We start from the raw sequence: 19,654 nt of genomic DNA, 5'->3' as shown, positions 1-19,654 counted from the left end.
TACCTTTTCATCTATATTTTAACATTTTACATTTTGATGGCATAAGTCAAAAGATTGACTTAGTTCTCTAAATCACTAAGAAACTTCTCTTCTGGAATGATTCAAATGACAAGTACTTTTTATGATAATCTATCATAGACACAAATTTCTATAAGCACAACACTTTCACTTCAATGCAACACTGTTTAGAAGCACATCCAGTCTCCAGTAACTACACAAAGGGAAATTTAGTTACTTAAGTCTCAAAAGGATCTCAATACAATAAGACATGAATCCCAGAGTTATACAAAAAAGACATTTGCAGGCCATGTCACATAAGTGACATGTTCATCTCCAATTTCCAAGATTTGGGGTTTATTATGTGGTTCTATGCAATATAACTGACCTAAGCAGGCAAGGTATTTCCTCTAGGCTATAATCACTGACATTAAGTAAAAGTGGATTCATACTATGATTTTTTAAGCTATAATTTTAAAGCAATTTCATCTTCTTTGGCTTGATTATTATCTTAAATTTTAATTTTTATTTGTGTAAGGAATTTTTTTTACAAACAAGAAAGCCATAGTATTATAATTCTCTTTAAGTATCATAAGATTTTTCAATCTTGGGCTACCAAAAATCCATTGGTGGTAGGAGGACTCATTAGTAAGCTAAGAGTCATAAAGGGCCACAGGCCAGCTGGCAAACAATGAAGGAATGCTGTGTAACACAGAGTGAAGAGGTCAAAATGCAGGGTGGCCTTCAGCATTACAGCAATGGAAAACTATTTCCTACATTCTCAGGCTATGTTTGCCATGTCTGGTTTAATATAACTTCACCAAAAAGGAAGAGGATTTTTAAAAGATATACTTGGTATTCAGACTCCATTAAGTAGGGAAATACAGAAACCCAAACAATTACAAATGAATTTCAACCGCATACAACCCTTATTTTTCTACTTTTTTTACATTTCCACATTCTTCACCATAAAAAACTTGAGAAGGAAGGAAAGAGTTCTAACTTCTGTTTCAAATAGAAATAATGTGGACAAAATGATGAGGGTCAAACCTGGTCCCAAATTCTTAGTGTAAGTGACCAAATCCTCCATTGTCTCTACCACTTCCGCCACTGTTAGATATTCCAAAATGCCTTTGCATACACGGATAATTTTGCGGACCTAAAAAGAGAATCACAGAATGTTCAGAAACCCACCTCATTCAATTGTGGGCCTGGCCCACAAATCAACAAGATCTAAAACAAGAGGCCGTTGAAATTTCACTTGAAAAATCTAGAAAGGGAAATGGACTCCAACCCTAAATAGCCCAATACATGTTTGGGTAGCTGGAACTGGAAGGAAGTTTCTCCCTATAGCAAACCTAAATATCACCTTTCCATTGTAACTTTTCTTCTACAAGTCAGAATGAGTCTAACCTCATCTCAGCTGAGATCCTTGGAGGAAATCTAAGTCTATTGAATTAAGAAATATTAAATTAAGCAGGTGATGATCTCCTGATATGTAGATATTAACATTTCATCACCAGGTTAAAAAAAACTTAAATTACCTAACAATGAAGCCAATGGCTTTAAGATGAAGCTTGGAGTGGGTGTGGCTAACTAGCTCATTCTCACAACACCTAAGAAAGTGGGTGGCAAAGATAATCCCTGTTTTGTTGGAAAATCAGAGGTCAAAAAGAAAAGGGATTTACCCACCAAAAATAGCTAATTAAAGGAGCTGGAAGAGGACTGAAGTATTTCTAATTGAGAAATTGAGTCCTTGCTGTGGAGACTCCTAATTCACCCTTTCTGCTATGGAGTGAGAACACATGCAATGTTTTTAAGAACAAGACACCTACCTCAGCCTCATCAAAGGTGAGGAGCAAATCAGATGTCCCCGAAAGTATACCCCTTGACCCATCAATCAGGTAATCTCGAGCTGGCACAGAGTAAGGGTCTGCCTGAAGCATCTGGGCTGCCTGGACAAGCTTGGTACAAGCATTTTCAACTCTGTGTGGAGTAGAATGGCATTTAATAATACCCTCAGACTGATGTCAAAAGGAAGAACATGTGCAAATGCAAATGATTACTCTTTTACTGTACATTAAAAAAAGTCAAACAGTCAAGTCTTGCTCATTTATTCATTCAACAAATAGCTACTCATGTGCCATCTATTATGTCACATTGGTGTGCTAAGCCCTGGTTCAATTACTATTACACAGCTACAAAAAATGAAGACCACAGACTGAATTCTCAGTATTGTTTTATACCACCACACACATGCAATCTGGTAAAGATATGGAACAAATAGGTCAGGTCCTTGATATGATCAAGATTTTTTTCCTTTTTTTTTTAGGTTTTTGCAAGGCAATGGGGTTAAATGGCTTGCCCAAGGCCACACAGCTAGATAATTATTAAGTGTCTGAGGCCGGATTTGAACTCAGGTACTACTGACTCCAGGGCCGGTATTCTATCCACTGCGCCACCTAGCCACCCCAAGATTTTTTTAAAATAAGGAATTATGAATACAGTGACATTTAATCCTTATATGGGGGTTGGAATCAATAAGTGTAGCTATTAAGGGGAAAGTAAGAGGTTAGAAACATAATTTTCTTTTAATCTGATTGAATGGACATTTCAGAAAAGCCCTATCTTTCCATCTTATTAATGCAATGACTATTATCATGAGTAGCTAGACAAGGCAAGATCAGCATATGGTTGGGGATCAGAACCAAATTAACTCTATTGAGAAATTCAAAGCATAGGAACTGAAAATCATTTTTTCCAATATTCTCTGACTTAACATTTTATTAATTCTAATAGCATTTCCTGAATAGTCCCATGCTAGGAGTTGGGAGGGATATAAGAGTATAGAAGAATCTTGACCTAAGGGAGTTTACAATTAGATAAGGGAAATAAGCCACAGAAATGAATAGCTCCTGGAATTCTGAAGAGAAAGAAAAGTATTTCTAGCTGGGGCAAAGTCTAATATTAGGAATAGGTAAGGAAGCAGCTGCCCAGGATGCAACAAGGAGAAGACGCCCATCAAGAGGGCCTCTTTTTAATATTTTTGATAAAATATAAATATGCTTTATGGCAGATATTCCATTAACCTTGGCATATATTTACTGCTATCTTTGTTACAAGTCAAAAGCTTCTGGTGGATAATAAACATAAGAACACAATCCTCAATCTTGCCTAGGACCCATAAATGGATACTGGCTGGGAGAAGCTCCTTAGGGAAGTTGGAATTTGAGGTTGGTCTAGAAATGTTTTGAGGGGAATAAAAAAAAAACAACCTTAAAATTTATTTTAGTTTCCATCAACAAATACCTGTATTCAAATATTTCAAAACAAAAAAATGGAAAACCAAAATGAACCAAAAATAATTATAAATTATTATATATGTAACTAATATCTTTTATTGATGAAACCAGTATCTATATTGTTCTTTTTTGTTTTTCTTCTGTGAATCAATTCACATGACTCTTCCATATTTCTTTGAATTTCTAATTTTAATCATTTGTTATGATATAATAAAAATGCATTAGATCAGTATCTTATAATTGTTTAACCATAATCCAGTTTTTGGAACACAGTTTATTTCTAGTATCTTTGCTATGGTACAGTCAGTGCTGCTAGGAATACTGTGGTATTCAGACCTTGTGATAGAAGCCTGTGAGAAGGATTACTGGATCAAAGAAGATAAACATTTCTAAGAATCTAATTATCAGACTACTTTTAAAAAAATCTGAATTAATAAATTTTCTTTTTAAATTACATTTACCTCCCAAAATATCCCTCTCCTCATTTTTGGAGTAAAGTCCTCTTCCCAACCCTTTTATCCCACCTGCCTCACCCACTGGAAAACAAATAAACACTGTAATAAATCTGCAAACCTAATTAAAACAAATTCCCCCATTAGCCAAAACTGGATGTCTCATGTTGTATCTTGAGACTGTGAGAGGATAGGGTAGCACATGTCAAGAAACAGCAGCAAGAATGACTGAGGTTGCAAACCTGTGAAGCTGGAATGATAGTGGGAACCCAACATTATGAGTAACTATTTTTTTCAACTGACAACTAGGTTTAGAGGGAGAGAGATTGCGGTGAAGAGAGAGATTTGAAAGTCATTTGCACAAAAATCATTAAGTGCAAGGGAGTTGGGAAAACCATCAAGGGAGAGAGAAAGAAGAGGAAAAAGCCTGGAAAGATTTGCATGAACGGATGCTGAGCGAGATGAGCAGAACCAGAAAAATATTGTACACCCTAACAGCAACATGGGAGCGATGGACTTGCTCATTCCTTCAGTGCAACAACTAGGGACAATTTGGTTCTATCTGCAATGGAGAATACCATCTGTATCCAGAGAAAGAAATATGGACTTTGAACAAAGACCAAAGACTATTACTGTCAAATTATTTTTTAAAAAAAGTTATGTTATCATGTAATTTTACTATCTCATACTTTATTTTTCTTCCTTAAGGATATGATTTCTCTGTCATAACATTCAACCGAGATCAATGTATAACATGGAACCAATGTAAAGACTAACAGAATGCCTTCTGGGGGGGGGGGGGAGCAAGAATGGTGAAAATTGTAAAACTGTAAGATTGTAAAATCTTTCTTAAAAAAAAAAAAGAATGGGTGGCTAGGTGGATAATTACCTAGCTGTGCAGCCTTGGGCAAGCCATTTAACCCCATTGCCTTGAAAAAAAACCTAAAAAAAAAAAGAAGAGGGTAAAACCTTGGGAGGAGGGAGGACTGCCAAAGTCAGGGGCAGGACATGGATGATGACATAAATAATATTCAGCAAGAGATGAGGAAGGGGCAGACACAGGAGAATCAGAAGACTCTGTCTTGAAGACCAAAAATACAGGACATGGGGTGGGATGGGAGGGCAGAGAAGTCAATCATGTAAAAAGTCAGAGATCAAAATAGGAGGAAGACTAAAAAAAGGCTAATGTTTTAGCCACTGAGATATGGGTAAACTATCATAGGTTACTACAATAGAGAAGATTTTTATTCACACAGAGACAGAAACTGGGGCCTTCAGAGGATTCTTCTAATTCTGTCAGTCTATAAGCCTCCTCTGATATAGCATTTTGAATCTTGCTAAGTCCCTGATTGCCATTTTTGTCCATTCGCATGCCCACAAACCATACTGTAAGCTTTGATAATGGTTCTTGAGCTTTGGAACATTTCTTGCCTTTCTTTCTTTCTCCAGGGAGAGAATATGCTCAATGGGAATGGGTTTTGTTTTGGGATTGTGTTGAGTTTCTGTTTGACTAGCTGCTCAGGATGTGTTAGGTGCCTGTAGGCTAGCTTATCCTTACCTAGGTGAACTTTGAAGGAGCGGAAGACATGGGAGACAAGGAAGACAAGTACTCCTTAAAATTCTCCAAGATCTCTGTTTATTAAACCAAATACAAGTGCTTAAATATCCTCCCCAGTCCCACTTCCACAGGTCCATTCCCACTCCCACTCCTGTGGCACTCCACAATCAACCAGTAAATAATGCTCTGCTGCTAGAGGACACTAGGTGATGAAATTTTACGGTACTCCTACACACAACAGTCCCTTATAAGGTTGGGTTTTTTTTTGGGGGGGGTGGTGTTTATTTTTTTCTGAATTTGACTACAAAAGAGAAATGGCAACAGTTTGTGAGAGTAAAAGAGAGGAGTAAAAAAAAATTTTTTTTTTAGGTTTTTGCAAGGCAAATAGGGGTTAAGTGGCTTGCCCAAGGCCACACAGCTAGGTAATTATTAAGTGTCCAGACCGGATTTGAATCCAGGTACTCCTGACTCCAAAGTCGGTGCTTTATCCACTGCAACCACCTAGCCGCCCCGAGTAAAAAAAAATTTAAGGAGATCTGTGGACATGTTTGTAGTTTTCAGGGAAGGAGCCAATGGATAAAGAGAGTTTCAAAATATGGGAAGAGTGAAGAAAGAAGGTAAATTCCTCAAAATATAATGGGATAAGATCAAAGGCAACATTGTAACTGAGAATTTTAGCACCTTATATAAATTCATCTTTTATGGCTGTAATCAGCTGTTCTATTGTTCTTTTGTTTCTGCTTTTTTCTTCTGTGCATCAATTCACATGGATCTTCCATATTTCTTTGAATTTCTAATTTTTATCATTTGAGAAAGAGAAGGGAATATAGGGGCAGCTAGGTGGCTCAGTGGATAGAGCACCAGCCCTGAAGTCAGGACCTGAGTTCAAATCCGGACTCAGACACTTAATGATTATCTAGCTGTGTGACCTTGAACAAATCACGTTAATCCCAATGCCTTAAACAAATAAAAAAAATTTTAAAGGAATTTAATGTATGACCACTTGCCATAGTTGAGATAAACTGAAGATAGAGGTTCACAGGAAATGAAGAGGCTAGGGGAAAAAAAGAAAGACTGAAAGACCAAAGTGTTTGAAGGGAAAAAAATGTCAGTGTAGCTAGAGGATAGAAGGTGGGGAGCAGAAGAAGGAGCAGAAGAGGGAAAAAATTGACCCAGTTGCTGGCTAGGTACCTAGGTTTGGATCCCAGTGACATTGGCATAGATCCAATTCCAATCAAAAGTATAAATGGGGGGGGGGGGCGGCTAGGTGGCGCAGTGGATAAAGCACCAGCCCTGGAGTCAGGAGTACCTGGGTTCAAATCTGGTCTCGGATACTTAATAATTACCTAGCTGTGTGGCCTTGGGCAAGCCACTTAACCCCATTGCCTTGCAAAAAAAATCCTTAAAAAAAAATAGTATAAATGGGGTGGGGGGGTCTTGGCAAGAAAAGCAGCCTTTTCTTCAACACTGGAACAAAGAAGGATATGAGAGATAATGTAGGAAGGATTTGAAGTAAAGAAGTTCATAAGTAACAGTCTAATATAGATGACATCATTACATATTTGTAAGAGATAAATGTGTTAGACAAAAACTCTGAACCAAGATCAAAAGAAATATAGTAAACTGAGAAACAATTTTTACAACTAGCATTTCTGACAAAGGACTCATCTCTAAAATATACAGAGAAATGAGTCAAATTTTATAAAAAACAAGCCATTCCCCAATTGACAAAGGGTCAAAGGTTATGCAAAGGACTTTACAGATGATCCATAGTCATATGAACTGCATGTATTCCTGCACAGAAAAATGACACTGATAATACTCATATGAACCTTCTCAGTTAATAGAGCAGGTAGAAGGAGCTTTTATAGTTGAAGCACAAGAGAAAGCTTAATTTGAAGATAAAATATGGTGATTGTTGAGTGTCTGAGGCCTGATTTGGACCCGGATGCTCCTGACTCAAGGGCCAATGCTCTGTCCACCACCCAGCCACCCCTACTATTATTATTATTACTATTTTATTTTATTTTGGGTCTTTTTTTTCCTTTTTTTTGGGGGGGGGGGGTTTGCAGGGCAGTGGGGTTGGGATAGCTTGCATGTCACACGGCTGGGTGATTGTTGGGTGTATGGGGCCGGATATGGGCTCAGGTGCTCCTGGCTCCAGGGCTGGTGCTCCGTCCATTGCACCACCTGGCCATACCTACAATTATTACTATTATTTTTTTATTTTAATTTTTTTCTCTCCCCTTTACTTTAGCGCTCAAGCAAGTCTATATTTTTGGGGGAAGGGGGTATTTTGTTTACTCTTAAACAAGAATATTTTATTAATGTATAAAAACATTATTTGTAAAAAAAAAGTATCTTATGTACTACATAATTTAGCTATCTCCAATATTATATTTTCTCCCCAAGGATATGATTTGTCTCTCTACACATTCAATTTCTTTTTTTTTTTAGGCTTTTGCAAGGCAATGGGGTTAAGTGGCTTGCCCAAGGCCACACAGCTAGGTAATTATTAAGTGTCTGAGACTGGATTTGAACTCAAGTATTCCTGACTCCAGGGTCAGTGCTCTATCCACTGCGTCACCTAGCCGCCCCTACACATTCATTCAATTTCGATCAATATATAGCATACAAATAATGTCAAGATTATCAGACTATCTTCTGTGGGGGGATAGGGAGGGAAGGGAGGATGAGGGAAAAATTGTAACATTCAAACCTTATAAAAATGATAGAAACTACTATTGTATGTAATTAGAAAACAAAGTATTAATTAGTATGCATATAAAATATATATGATGGAACAGGCTTAGTATCTTGCCCCTTATAGAGGGAAAGAAGTTCTGAAGGATTTCTAGATCCCCACAACTACTAAGCAGTCCTTCCCTGAACCTTTCAAACTAGGAATGTGGCTCCCTATTAGTCATTCCCCTGTTCCCACCTAGCATGATCCTAGGATTACAGAATCATGGAGTTGAGATGGAAGAGATCTTATCTAATTCAATAGATTCATTGACTCTATTCAAAGAATCTCAGAAGTTTTACCCAAGAATTTCATGGATAGTAGTAAGCAAAAGAATCAGGATTTGAACCCAGGTCAGGATTAGAACCCAGGTCTTATGACTCCAAATCCAGTATTCTTTGCCTTTCATCCCTATTTCACATAAAATTTTTCAATCAATGAATGAGCATTTCTTAAGCACCTCCTATGTCCCAGGTGGCCCTGGGTTTACAGAGACAAAAATGAAATTGTCTCTGCCAACCAGGAGCTTCTAGTCTTTCAAGGCGTAAATGCACATATTGAAGTAATAAAAAAAAGTGCAAAAAAGTACAGTGTAATTTGCAGGAGAAATCCACAAACAGTGTAGAGAAATAAGAAAAGCTTCATGAAATGGTAGCACTGAAGCTAAGTTTTGGGGAGGAAAAAACAAAACAAAAAACATCAAGGAATTCTTAAGAGCTTGAGATGGAAAGAGAACTTTCTCAGCAAGGCAGATGACCAGTCACACAGACAGCATGTCTGGCCTAGGGAACAGCAGGAAGGCCAGTTTGGCTCAAATGTAAAGTACATGAAAGGGAATCATTGATAAGATCATTTGAGTTTATGATCAAAAACATAACCTGAAGTGAGACTGTAAAGGGCTTATAGTAACAAAGTTTATATGATCTTAGAGGCAAGTGGGAGCCAGTGAAGTTCATGTCAGTCAGCTCTGTCCTTTAGGAGAATCACTTTAGTAGATGAATGAAGATAGGCTTACAGAGGGAAAAGATAAGGCAGACAGACCAAATATGTCTACCTTAAACTTAAAGAAAATAGATAATACAGATAAATATCTTAAACATAGGGTAGGATTTTAAATACAAAATTATATTTTCTCATTGAGAAGCAACATAAAAAAAAAAAAAAGAAAAACATTGGTGCTGCAGTCATCCTGAGTTTTAAGTCTGATGTTGAGTATAAAGACCCTGGGTGTGACCCCAAACCTCCCAGAACCTTGTTTTCTTCAGCTATAAAATAAGGATAATACTTCTATTATCTACCTTAGAGTAGGCCTGGGACTCGAGGTCTGGAAATCACTGGAGTATGACCCAATCGGGCTAAATTGTATATGTGAAATGTTTAGCAAAATTGTTGTTGTTCACAATTTGTTTTCAAAGAGAACCAAGAACAACACAGATTATGTCATGGCTTGTATGTAATTGAATTGAATTGAAGTGAGGCAGAGCTGGGAAAAGTGGTCAGCCTCATTCTCTCTTCCTCAGTCATTACAAGTCCAATGGCAGCACAAAAGTCAAGACAAAAATAAACAACATAATGTTAACATGTCTTTTCTAAGGCAATATGCTGTTGCAGAGATCCTTATGAACAGTTTAGTGGTCCCTTTCTATTTGAGTTTGAGGTCACAGATTAAGCTAATAGGACTGCCATGAACAAAACAAAATATAAACTACTTCTTATCCTCTGACATGTAGTATTTATCCTTCTCGTGTAGTAGTTATCTTATCTTCTTACTTTAACAGAAATATTTAAATTATTCCATTGGTATTATAGTATCAATCAACCAAAAGTTGACTCCAAAAGAAGATGCCATTCTGAGAAAGGTCAGAGATCCTGGCCTATTAGTCATCTGGAAATCTGAGCTGGAGCCACCCCCAACAGTTATGATTCACAGAAATGGTGGCTGGAGCATTAGTCATTAATACAGTTATAATTTATAGAAGTGAAGCCCACATCTACTGGGGAACATGGTGTGTGTACACTTGATAGGCTTTGAGCAAGTTCATCACGTAGCAAGTATACAACACAAGATTCAAGGAGACAGACAGTAAATGTAAATCAAATAAAACAAAATGTTCCAGCATGCTTGCTCTCTCAAACTAAAGATACCCTTTGCTTCATCAGTGAATAAATATCTTCTTGATCTCTTCAAACTGTACAGAACACTGCAAAGAGGCCTTCTCATTCTATTAATGTCAAACAGTGATAGTGGAAAGACCTGTATGTGTACACTTGGAAATAGAATTAAAAATCAGTGAGTCATAGCGAAAGCATCCAAACCACATAAGGGCACAATTCAGTCCTCCCTGCCAAGACATGTACATGGTGATGGAGACCTAATCAAAAACAAACAAACAAACAAATCAAACCCCACCAACCAAAGCTTTCTAATTAATTTATTTTAAATTGGGACAAGTGAATGTATAGATAGTCAGCTCCTCAGACAGATTTGATTTAGGAGTCTATTTAAGTCAAATAAAACCAAAGGGCAGGAAACAGTGTAGCTAAGAAAGGAGGATCTCAGTAAATAGATCAGTGGTAAATTATTGGCCATGTCCACATATGAAACAAACAAAAAATACAAAATGATTTTGAAGTCTTCAGGTGATCCCCTTGAGTGGTGAAAAGTATAACAAATCACACCATTATTTTAGACTATGAAAGAACATTTGCTTGCTTTACTGTGAGAACTCCCAATGTGAAACCCCATTCCAGTGACTAAGCAGTATACTCATCAGTGGAGGAACTGAGTAACTGAAGTCTATCATTTCTATCAACAATTGCACTATTAAGGAAATCAGAACTTAAAAGAAGTTGCAGTTAAATGGAAGGAGGGTCAAACAAAGGAGACAGCAGAGATGGTTTTATTGGGCTTCCAAGGACAACAAGAAATGTGAGGCTCGATCATCAATAGTACAAGGTCTAGAGTAAACATCTGCAAAAAAAGCCAGCATGAAGATAATTGTAGCTTTTGTACAAATACTGCCAGCAGTGGAGAAGTAGAGGAATCCATAATTAAACAACAAAGTCTTTGAATACTCAATTACTTCAATGCAAAGAGAAACTGTTGAAAAATATATCTTATGAAAGTATGGTTCAGGAGTAAGAAAAGAGAGTGGTAAAAGGGGAGAGCTGAAATATATTGGACACAGAGAATAAGGAATAACATCACAAAAAAGTGAAGCTAATATTCTATCATACAGAAATGACTCATTGTCTAGCTAATATCAACAAATCAACTGCCTGTACAAAGTTGACTTACTAAAGAAATGATGAAGAAAATTAGAATGTAGACAAAGCAACCAAGTTAACTCTAACAAGATATAAACAGATTGTTGGTGCTGACAAAAGAAAATGATAAAAGAATGGGTGTTGATATGTAAACTGACCATTTTCTAAGTTAAACCAATATAACTCAATAGCCATAATAAAAAGTAAAAAATCCTAGAAAATGCTTCAACCAGAGGAGACATTTGATCTTGAAAACTGAAAGAGATAGCAGCAAAAAGAAATATCAATCTATAATATAAACTCATCTGTAAAATCAATAGATAAAGCAATGGATTTAATCAAAAAACTTATATTCAAACTCTAGCTCTGTCATTTAGAAAATGAGTGACTTATAAGTAGTTACTGAATATGCTCATCTGTAAAATGGAAACATTGGACCAATCACATTATCTACCTCAAAGAGTTTTGAAAATGAAAATGGAATCTATCTATCTATATTTGTATTATTTATACACACATTGTATTTGAACAGATATACACACACATACACACAAAAACACACACACACAAACACACACACACACATGCACATAAATAGATGGCTTTATCAAGTGCTATCAAACATAAGCCATTATTAAGAAGTTTCATTCACAAAAAGGAAGCTAATTTAAGTAATATTTTTGTCTTAAGGATATGGCTCTTTGTAGTTTTTATATTTGGATCTTTTTGTAAATATTTTGGGCTCTAAATAATAGCTTTGTTTCTTCACTAATTTTTTGTGTATAGAAACAATCTAGGAATTTCAAGACTCTTGAATATAACTTCAAATGAGTCTGATAGGCGAGTCAGTAAAGCATCCTCAAAAAAAATCCTGGATGGAGAAAGTCTGCATCTGGTTCTGGTCCTTACCAAATTGGATAATGTTGGGTAAGTCCTATGATCTCTCTGAGTTTCATTTTTCCTCATTTGTAAAGCAAGTGGGATGAATGAGATTTCTAATGGCCCCTTACAGCTCTAAAATTCTTTGAAAATGTTTACAGAAAAAGTAAACAATTATCTTCAAGGTCAGACTGGATTAAATATTGAATTAATTATATTGAATTAAATAAAATAAAAATACAATGGAACATGGATAACGTTAACATGCTGCTTTCTAAGTCTAAAGGCTGTCAGCAGGGACCCTAGCTTACAGTTTAATGGTTCTATTTCTATTTGAGTCTGACCTCACTGTTCTATACCATTCAGGAGAAAAAGGTTTTAGCAATACATTTCAATAGATCTGTGATATCATCGAAATGAACATTTCTTCCTAAAACAATAGATTCTTGTCTATTTTCCCCACAGAGCCTCCACTGCAAATCTACCCAACATTCTGGAGGCTTATTTCTACATTCTTTTAAATTCCATAGAAACCAATTTTCTCCAATTTTTCTTTTCTTTTTTTTTTTTTGCACTATCAATCAACTGATGAGCTTAGAAGCCTTCCCCCAAGTCCTTTACACTTCATTGGAATCAAATGTCTCTGGGTCTTTGTGTTCTGGAAAACTCATTATTAATTTGAAATATCACACCATAATTTTAAAACACAAAGGGTTAAAGAAATAAGCAAAAATGATTTCTTCATCACCAAGCTACTGAGAAATGTTCTCTCTCCTAGTTGTTAAGATCATTCAGAGTTCAGTGGGAAGATCATGTCTAAGATTTCACAAATTGTTTTATTTGGGGAAGTTTGTGAAAAGCAATGGCATCCAACTGGGTTCAATGTGGAAAGCTCAAAGGTGAACTATTTAAAGCCTGAGAGTTTGTTCCAAGTCAAAAAATGCAGAGAAGCAGCTGTCAAACAGGAACGAGTATTTAAGGGAAACTGACCACAGGAATTTGAGGACAGTATCTTTATTATATCAGTAACAGAAAAGGTCAAAGATTCACATAAAACATGCAAACACACATACACACACACACACACACACACACACACACACACACAGCACATTCTTTTTGTAAATGGTTAAGTGCCAGTGCCTATGGGAGATATGATAATGAATTCTAAATAAAGACACTCCCTCTTTATCTTTTACAAAAGAATCAGAGAATTTTTAAATGTGAATTTCACCAAAAACAACTTCAAGTATTTAGGGAATTTGTTTATTTAGTTTGGACCAATGACTTCACTGAAAGAAGAAGACAATTTATAGGAGCTAAAGACCTAAGAAATGTGAAAACTGGCTATTATTTCAAGTCAAAAGAAAGTCAAAAGCAACATGCTTTAATCCTGTTACAAGGTTCTCTTAGCAACAATTGGGCTCTGGATAATATTCAATTACAGTTGAAGATTATTTTATAATCATGTTAAAGAGATGAACAAAAATTAAGTCTGAAATGGATCAGTCACCAGGAAATGTGGTTAATCATTCCATGTGGCTTCATTCAAGAATAACCTACTCTACAAAAGTAAATATTCAGTAATATTCTTTATCAAACAGACACAATCTAAGATACAATCAGCTCAAACTGTTCAGGGGAATATCAAGGTTAAAAATGAAAACATTTTACAGTCTAAAACAGTATTATAACTTGTTAGTCAAACAGTATTTTGAGCTGGGTCTTAAGAGTTTTGAAATAAGTGGCATTTCAGGTCCAGAGAACAGCATGAGCAAAAACATGTATGAAGGTGGAGAAGTAAAAGGGCAAACTAGGGGAAGAGTAAATCTGATGTGAAAGTAAGTGGTTGGAAATAAAACTAGATTTACAGGATCTAACTAGAGCCAGAGTGCTGCATGGGCCCAACACAAGGGGGCGTGGGAACTTTCCTCAGACTCTAATGCCACAAAACTGTTTTCTTCATAGCATTTATTTTATGATAGTCAAAGTATTTATTTTATGATAAGTTAAGCTGCACAGGACAAAGTGAAACTTCAAAGTCTTCAGTGGAAATCACACAGAGGGTGTAGAAGAATAAATATAGCCTCATCTGAGAGACAAATGGTGGATCAGGCTGACGCCAAACTGAAAAATCTTGAAAGCTGAAGTATTTATACTTTATTCTACAGTTTTTAGGAACCATTGAGCAGTGGCAACTATGTATTACTCTGGTAGAGATGTTCAGGGTAGAAGGACAGGAGCAGAGGTGTGTGTGTCTGGGGGGGGGGGGGGGAAGAAAGAAGGGAGAGGGAGAAAGACTTGGGGGGGTAGAGAGAAACCTGAACAAAGATCATGACTGAAAGTGAAAAGATAAAAGGTGAAATGAATGTGAAAGAAATTAGAAGCAGAATTAATAGACTTGATTACTGATTATATCATGGAAACAAAAGGCAAATGCAGCAGAAATGCAAGATGGGAGGACATCTATGAAATTAGAATCAGAGAGAAAAGGTAAAGAGGTGAAAGACATGTGAAAAAACCCATAGATTCTGCTTATAGCCGCCCAAATTGTTGATTGGCAACAATTGTTGATTTGCAAAGATGTCAGAAAAAGAGAAAAGTAACAAATATTTGAGGAGTTGTGGGAAAACAGGACAATTAAGGCACTGTTGCTATAAGTTGATCCAGTCATTCTGAAAAGTCTTGAAATTATGCCTAAAAAGTTAGTAAAAATGCCCAAATCCCTTTGACCAAGCAATACCACTCCTAGATCTAAACCAAAGAGACAAAGAAAGAGGAAAAGTTTTCTTTTGTACAACAAATGTACAACAATGAGCTACAGCTTTTTTCATAGCAGCAAAAAAATGGAAACTTAAGGGGTTGCCCTCCTATTGGATATCTCCTATTGGATATCTCCTTATATTTGTAAGGAGATACTGAATTATAAGAAACTATGAAAAAGACAGTATCAGATGAAAGTGGGAAAATCCTCTATAAACTTATGTGAAGTGAACACAACCAGAATAATTTAAATAATGAAAACATTACAGACAAAACCAACTTTGAAAAAATTTAAACTCTGACCAATAACAATGATGACCAACACAACTGCAGAAGTTCAGAAATGAAGCATATTAGGGGCAGCTAGGTGGCCCAGTGGATAAAGCACCAGCCCTAGAGTCAGGCAGTGGATAAAGCACCGGCCCTGGAGTCAGGAGTACCTGGGTTCAAATCCGGTCTCAGACACTTAATAATTACCTAGCTGTGTGGCCTTGGGCAAGCCACTTAACCCCATTGCCTTGCAAAAACAACAACAACAAAAAAAAAAAAAAACCAAAAACCCTATAATATTTGGGTGATAAGATGCAAGTCTCTTAAATAAGCTTTTGCCATTTAAATGAAAACACATTCATCCCCAGGTTAAGACAAAAAGGCATCCAATTGCAAAATAAATGCCATCTCCTTCATAAAGTTTTTTTTTATCTTCCACCTTGTACCCCCCCCATAACTTCCCTGACAAAAGTAAGCCATTCCTCCTCTTTCCATCTCTTTTAACATTTCACATATTCTCTCTTCCACTAAATTATTAACTCCTTGGGAAGACGAACTCTTATTCATCTTCACAATCTTCTCTCAGTTCCACCCTCCCATTACCAATCAATACCTGGGTTGATTTAAACTGTATAATATTTCAGCTTCCAAGGGCCATTTTTTAAATTTCTAAGCTGATAGAACAGCACATAAAAAAACTGAATGACAGATTTAATTTTACAACAAAAAGAAATCTCTTTAGAAACAAACCAAGAAACATATAGATAAGCCAAAAGAATCCAGTAAAAACCAATAAGTTTTGTATCTTAGTTTCTGATCATGAAGAGTAGTAAAACTTTTTGCAGAAATGAAATAATCTAAGTATGATATTGCATTAAGAATAAACTAAGTATGGGGGTGGCTAGGTGGCACAGTGGATAGGGCACTGGCTTGGAGTCAGGAGTACCTGAGTTCAAATCCGGCCTCAGACACTTAATAATGACCTAGCTGTGTGGCCTTGGGCAAACCACTTAACCCCATTGCCTTGAAAAATCTAAAAAATAAATAACTAAATAGATAGATAGATAGATAGATAGATAAATAAATAAGAATAAACTAAGTATGATATTGTAGAAGCACCTACTTAAAACAAATAAAAAATGAAATTTTCATTTATTACAAAACAAATATATATGTCATGTCCACAGCCTTTGGAAATCAGTACTAAAATCCACAAATCATTTTAAGTCCTGATTCCAATGGGACATTAGACACTCTACATTTTACAAACTAGAGTCAACTGCAAAAGCATTTATTATACAATTCAGGTTTGCTTAAGATGCCAAGTGGTATTTTGGCATAGTCAGAGGATATGAAAAAACAAAACTCAGAGGATCTCATGAATGGTAGCAATGTTAATGATGGAAATCAAACCTGAGAATCAAAAAGAGAAGTTACAACTCCTATTTTTTGACACAAAGCTTACTGAAAGGAATTTTTGCTTTTTAGGTCAATTATTTTTACCTCCCAAGAATACCAAGATTGAGACTTCTGCTTAGCAAGAATATTCAGATAATAGTAGAATTTTTAGACACTCACTTAATAAATGCTGGCGGCATGTCTCTCTTTAAAATTTGATCCTCAGTGGTCTGAACAGTCTCCTTTCCAACCTGAGAAAGGGGAAGAAAGAGTGATGGTTTAGATCTAGAGTTCAGAATCCTCAGAAAATTTGACTCTATCACATACACATGTAGTGTGCAATATCAAAATTTCTATTGTTAGAATGTCTCTTGATAAAAAAAAAACTTCTACAAAACTAATTAAAACTTCTCATATACATACTTCCCATTAAACTCAGCATGGAAATGGCGAGAAAGTGGGGAGTGGTACAAAAGCAATGACAGCTACTTTGGTAAATGAAACATTTAATGTCTATTACTAGTCAAACAACCAAATACCACTAATGTACTGTAAATTAGTGATTCAGTTATATTCAATATTGATTCTTGATTGTGTCACATAACTAAATTTCATATGAACATTTAACTTTAAAATTATGGTAAGTTATCATTTGTAAGTAAATACAAGATGACAGCAAGGATTTTAAATATCAGTGACTCAAAATGATAATAATAAAATTATTTAAAAATTACAATAATCTAACTATATGGCATTTATTAAACATATGATATCTATATATCCACTATATTCAAGATTATGATATTCATGTAGGATTTGATCAAAGCACTGCAATAATAATAAATAATTATAACAAGCAAATATCATAAATAATTTAGTTATAACACATCTAATATAAAGCATGAACATATATTTTTTTAATGCAGAGACTTAAGGTGTTTTAATCCCCAAAGCAAATACTCTTAAATCTGCTATTAAACCACATGACCTAGTTGGCTCTTAAAAAGAAAAAATATAAAAGAAAAATGAAATTTCAAACTGCACAAGCAATCTTATTTTTAAAATATTCATAACAACAATTCTTAGGCAACAGAAGTCATATGTAAGTTAATGAATTCAAGTTTTTCTATTCTAAGTTAACAGCTCAAAAATTAATGGAGAAAACACACATATTGCATTGTGTAGTATCCATTGCTTCAATATACAATAGAGTCTTTGTATCACAATAAAAGGCTTTCAAGTCAACAGCTGATTTTCCAGAATTGCTCAGACCAAAGATGACACAATATTTCCAAATGTATTGTTCACTCTATTTTCTTGAAATAAACCACTCAAGAGGCCAAGGGCATTTACTGCATACACAAAGGTCTATACAGATCACTAGCATATCATAAGCAAAGTAGCCAAGAAACATGTGTATGTAGGTAAATAATTCTTTACAAAAAAGAATATCCTACAAATCCCTCCTCAAATCATCACTAAATATTTGCTGACTAATTAAAGAAGTGGTAAAGCTCAAATAAAAGAAAGATAAAAATTTTAACAAATTATAAAACAAGTGAGAATCAAAATGGTCTAGTGCATAAGGGGCAGCTTTGGAGTCAATAAGACCTGAGATCAGATTCTGTCTCTGAAACATGCTGGCTATGTAACCAGGGCCCTAGCACATGCCACTTATCAGGGACCCAAGTCATTCTCTAAAATTGAATGTTATGGAAATGTTGCCCATTCATAGGGGTCTTCCAAGCTAGGAATTCCCTATACTAATGAACTCACAGATCTGTATGGATCTTTGAAAAATAAGAAAACAAAATGGGGAAGAAGCTCACGATCTGATGAATCCATTATTTCAGTGGAAGGGTGCTCCCTCCACTAGTGCACATTTCCACTTTTCCATGCTGTTATCCTACATGATTATAATCCACGTTTTCTCCTAAATCCTCCACAGAATTATCCAATCTGCTGTCTCTCATTCTCTCTAAATGACCAGTCTGCCTCCTTTTCCAGATTTGATTTTCTTCAATAGAATCTCATACATAGCTTTTCACACATTATCATTATTATGTATATATAATATATATAAAAGATATTAAAATATCTAAACTATATATATATACTTATGTATACATACACACACAAACATATATATATATATATAAAACCCAGGTGTTTTTTTATCGTCCTTTATATTATATGCAATTTTTTAATTCTTTTAAAAATTCTCCCAAGAGAATGGCTTGGGTCCCTGATAAGTGACATGGTTACATAATTATATAATTATCCCTCAGGGGTTGTTGTAAGGAAAACCTTTTTTAAAATTTAAAGCATTATATAAATGAGTTATTATTAGGATTTTATCCTTCTTTGGGAATGAGATGAGTTAGAAAAAGAGAAAGAATAAGGACTACACTTTCAGGTTATTTTATTTAGGGTACTTATTTAGAAGGCTGTTTAAGAAATCACTTAAGTGTTAAACACTAATACCATTGGTACCTAATAATTCTAAGAATGTCTGGGATAAAACAGAGAAGTCTGTCCATTCTTAACAGACTTGGCCTAATAGTAACTTAAATAAAATGAATGACACTATCAAGCGGTACACTTAAAATGGGAGTATTTAAGTGAAATGTTGTTTTAAAAGGATAAGAGATTGGTACAAAGGAAGGAAGAAAAATAAATCCTATGACTTCTCATCCATATGTTATGATTAGCTTCTGAAATCTTAAAATGAATAGTGTCAAAATCCTAAAACTGTGAATGGTTTAAAGAGCACAGTATCATTTTAGGTAAATTATCAAGCTTCTGTTTCATTTCTTCTATACCTAAATGGTTCTACTATTCTCAAAAGAATCTTATCTTTCTCCATTTCCAAAGCCTCTTATAAGGGGCTCTATAAACTTTGTAGAATATTTGGCCCTCAGATGGAAACTCAGCGTATCATATAAAGTTACTCTAAAAAATACTCCTAAAAATCAGAAAACCAGGAGGGAGACATGAAGGCTATCAAGTTCATGATCCATTTCAA

General features: G+C 35.4%; 1 protein-coding gene across 3 annotated transcripts in view; it reads right to left on the bottom strand.

The window, feature by feature from the left end:
* VCL (vinculin) overlaps positions 1-19,654 on the bottom strand; it is a 128,305-nt gene that overhangs the window by 66,325 nt on the left and 42,326 nt on the right. For all 3 annotated transcript variants that reach the window (XM_074232883.1, XM_074232884.1, XM_074232885.1), the window contains exons 2-4: positions 16,810-16,880; positions 1,833-1,983; positions 1,048-1,156 (exon numbers count right to left, since the gene is read on the bottom strand). In XM_074232883.1, coding sequence (XP_074088984.1) covers positions 1,048-1,156; positions 1,833-1,983; positions 16,810-16,880 — 331 coding nt within the window. The remainder of the gene's footprint in view (positions 1-1,047; positions 1,157-1,832; positions 1,984-16,809; positions 16,881-19,654) is intronic.

Source organism: Macrotis lagotis, chromosome 4, assembly GCF_037893015.1.
Source record: "Macrotis lagotis isolate mMagLag1 chromosome 4, bilby.v1.9.chrom.fasta, whole genome shotgun sequence".
NCBI classification, from domain to species: domain Eukaryota; kingdom Metazoa; phylum Chordata; class Mammalia; order Peramelemorphia; family Peramelidae; genus Macrotis; species Macrotis lagotis.
The sequence above is the reverse complement of the archived record's forward strand: the minus strand, read 5'-3'. Positions and strand labels throughout refer to the sequence as shown.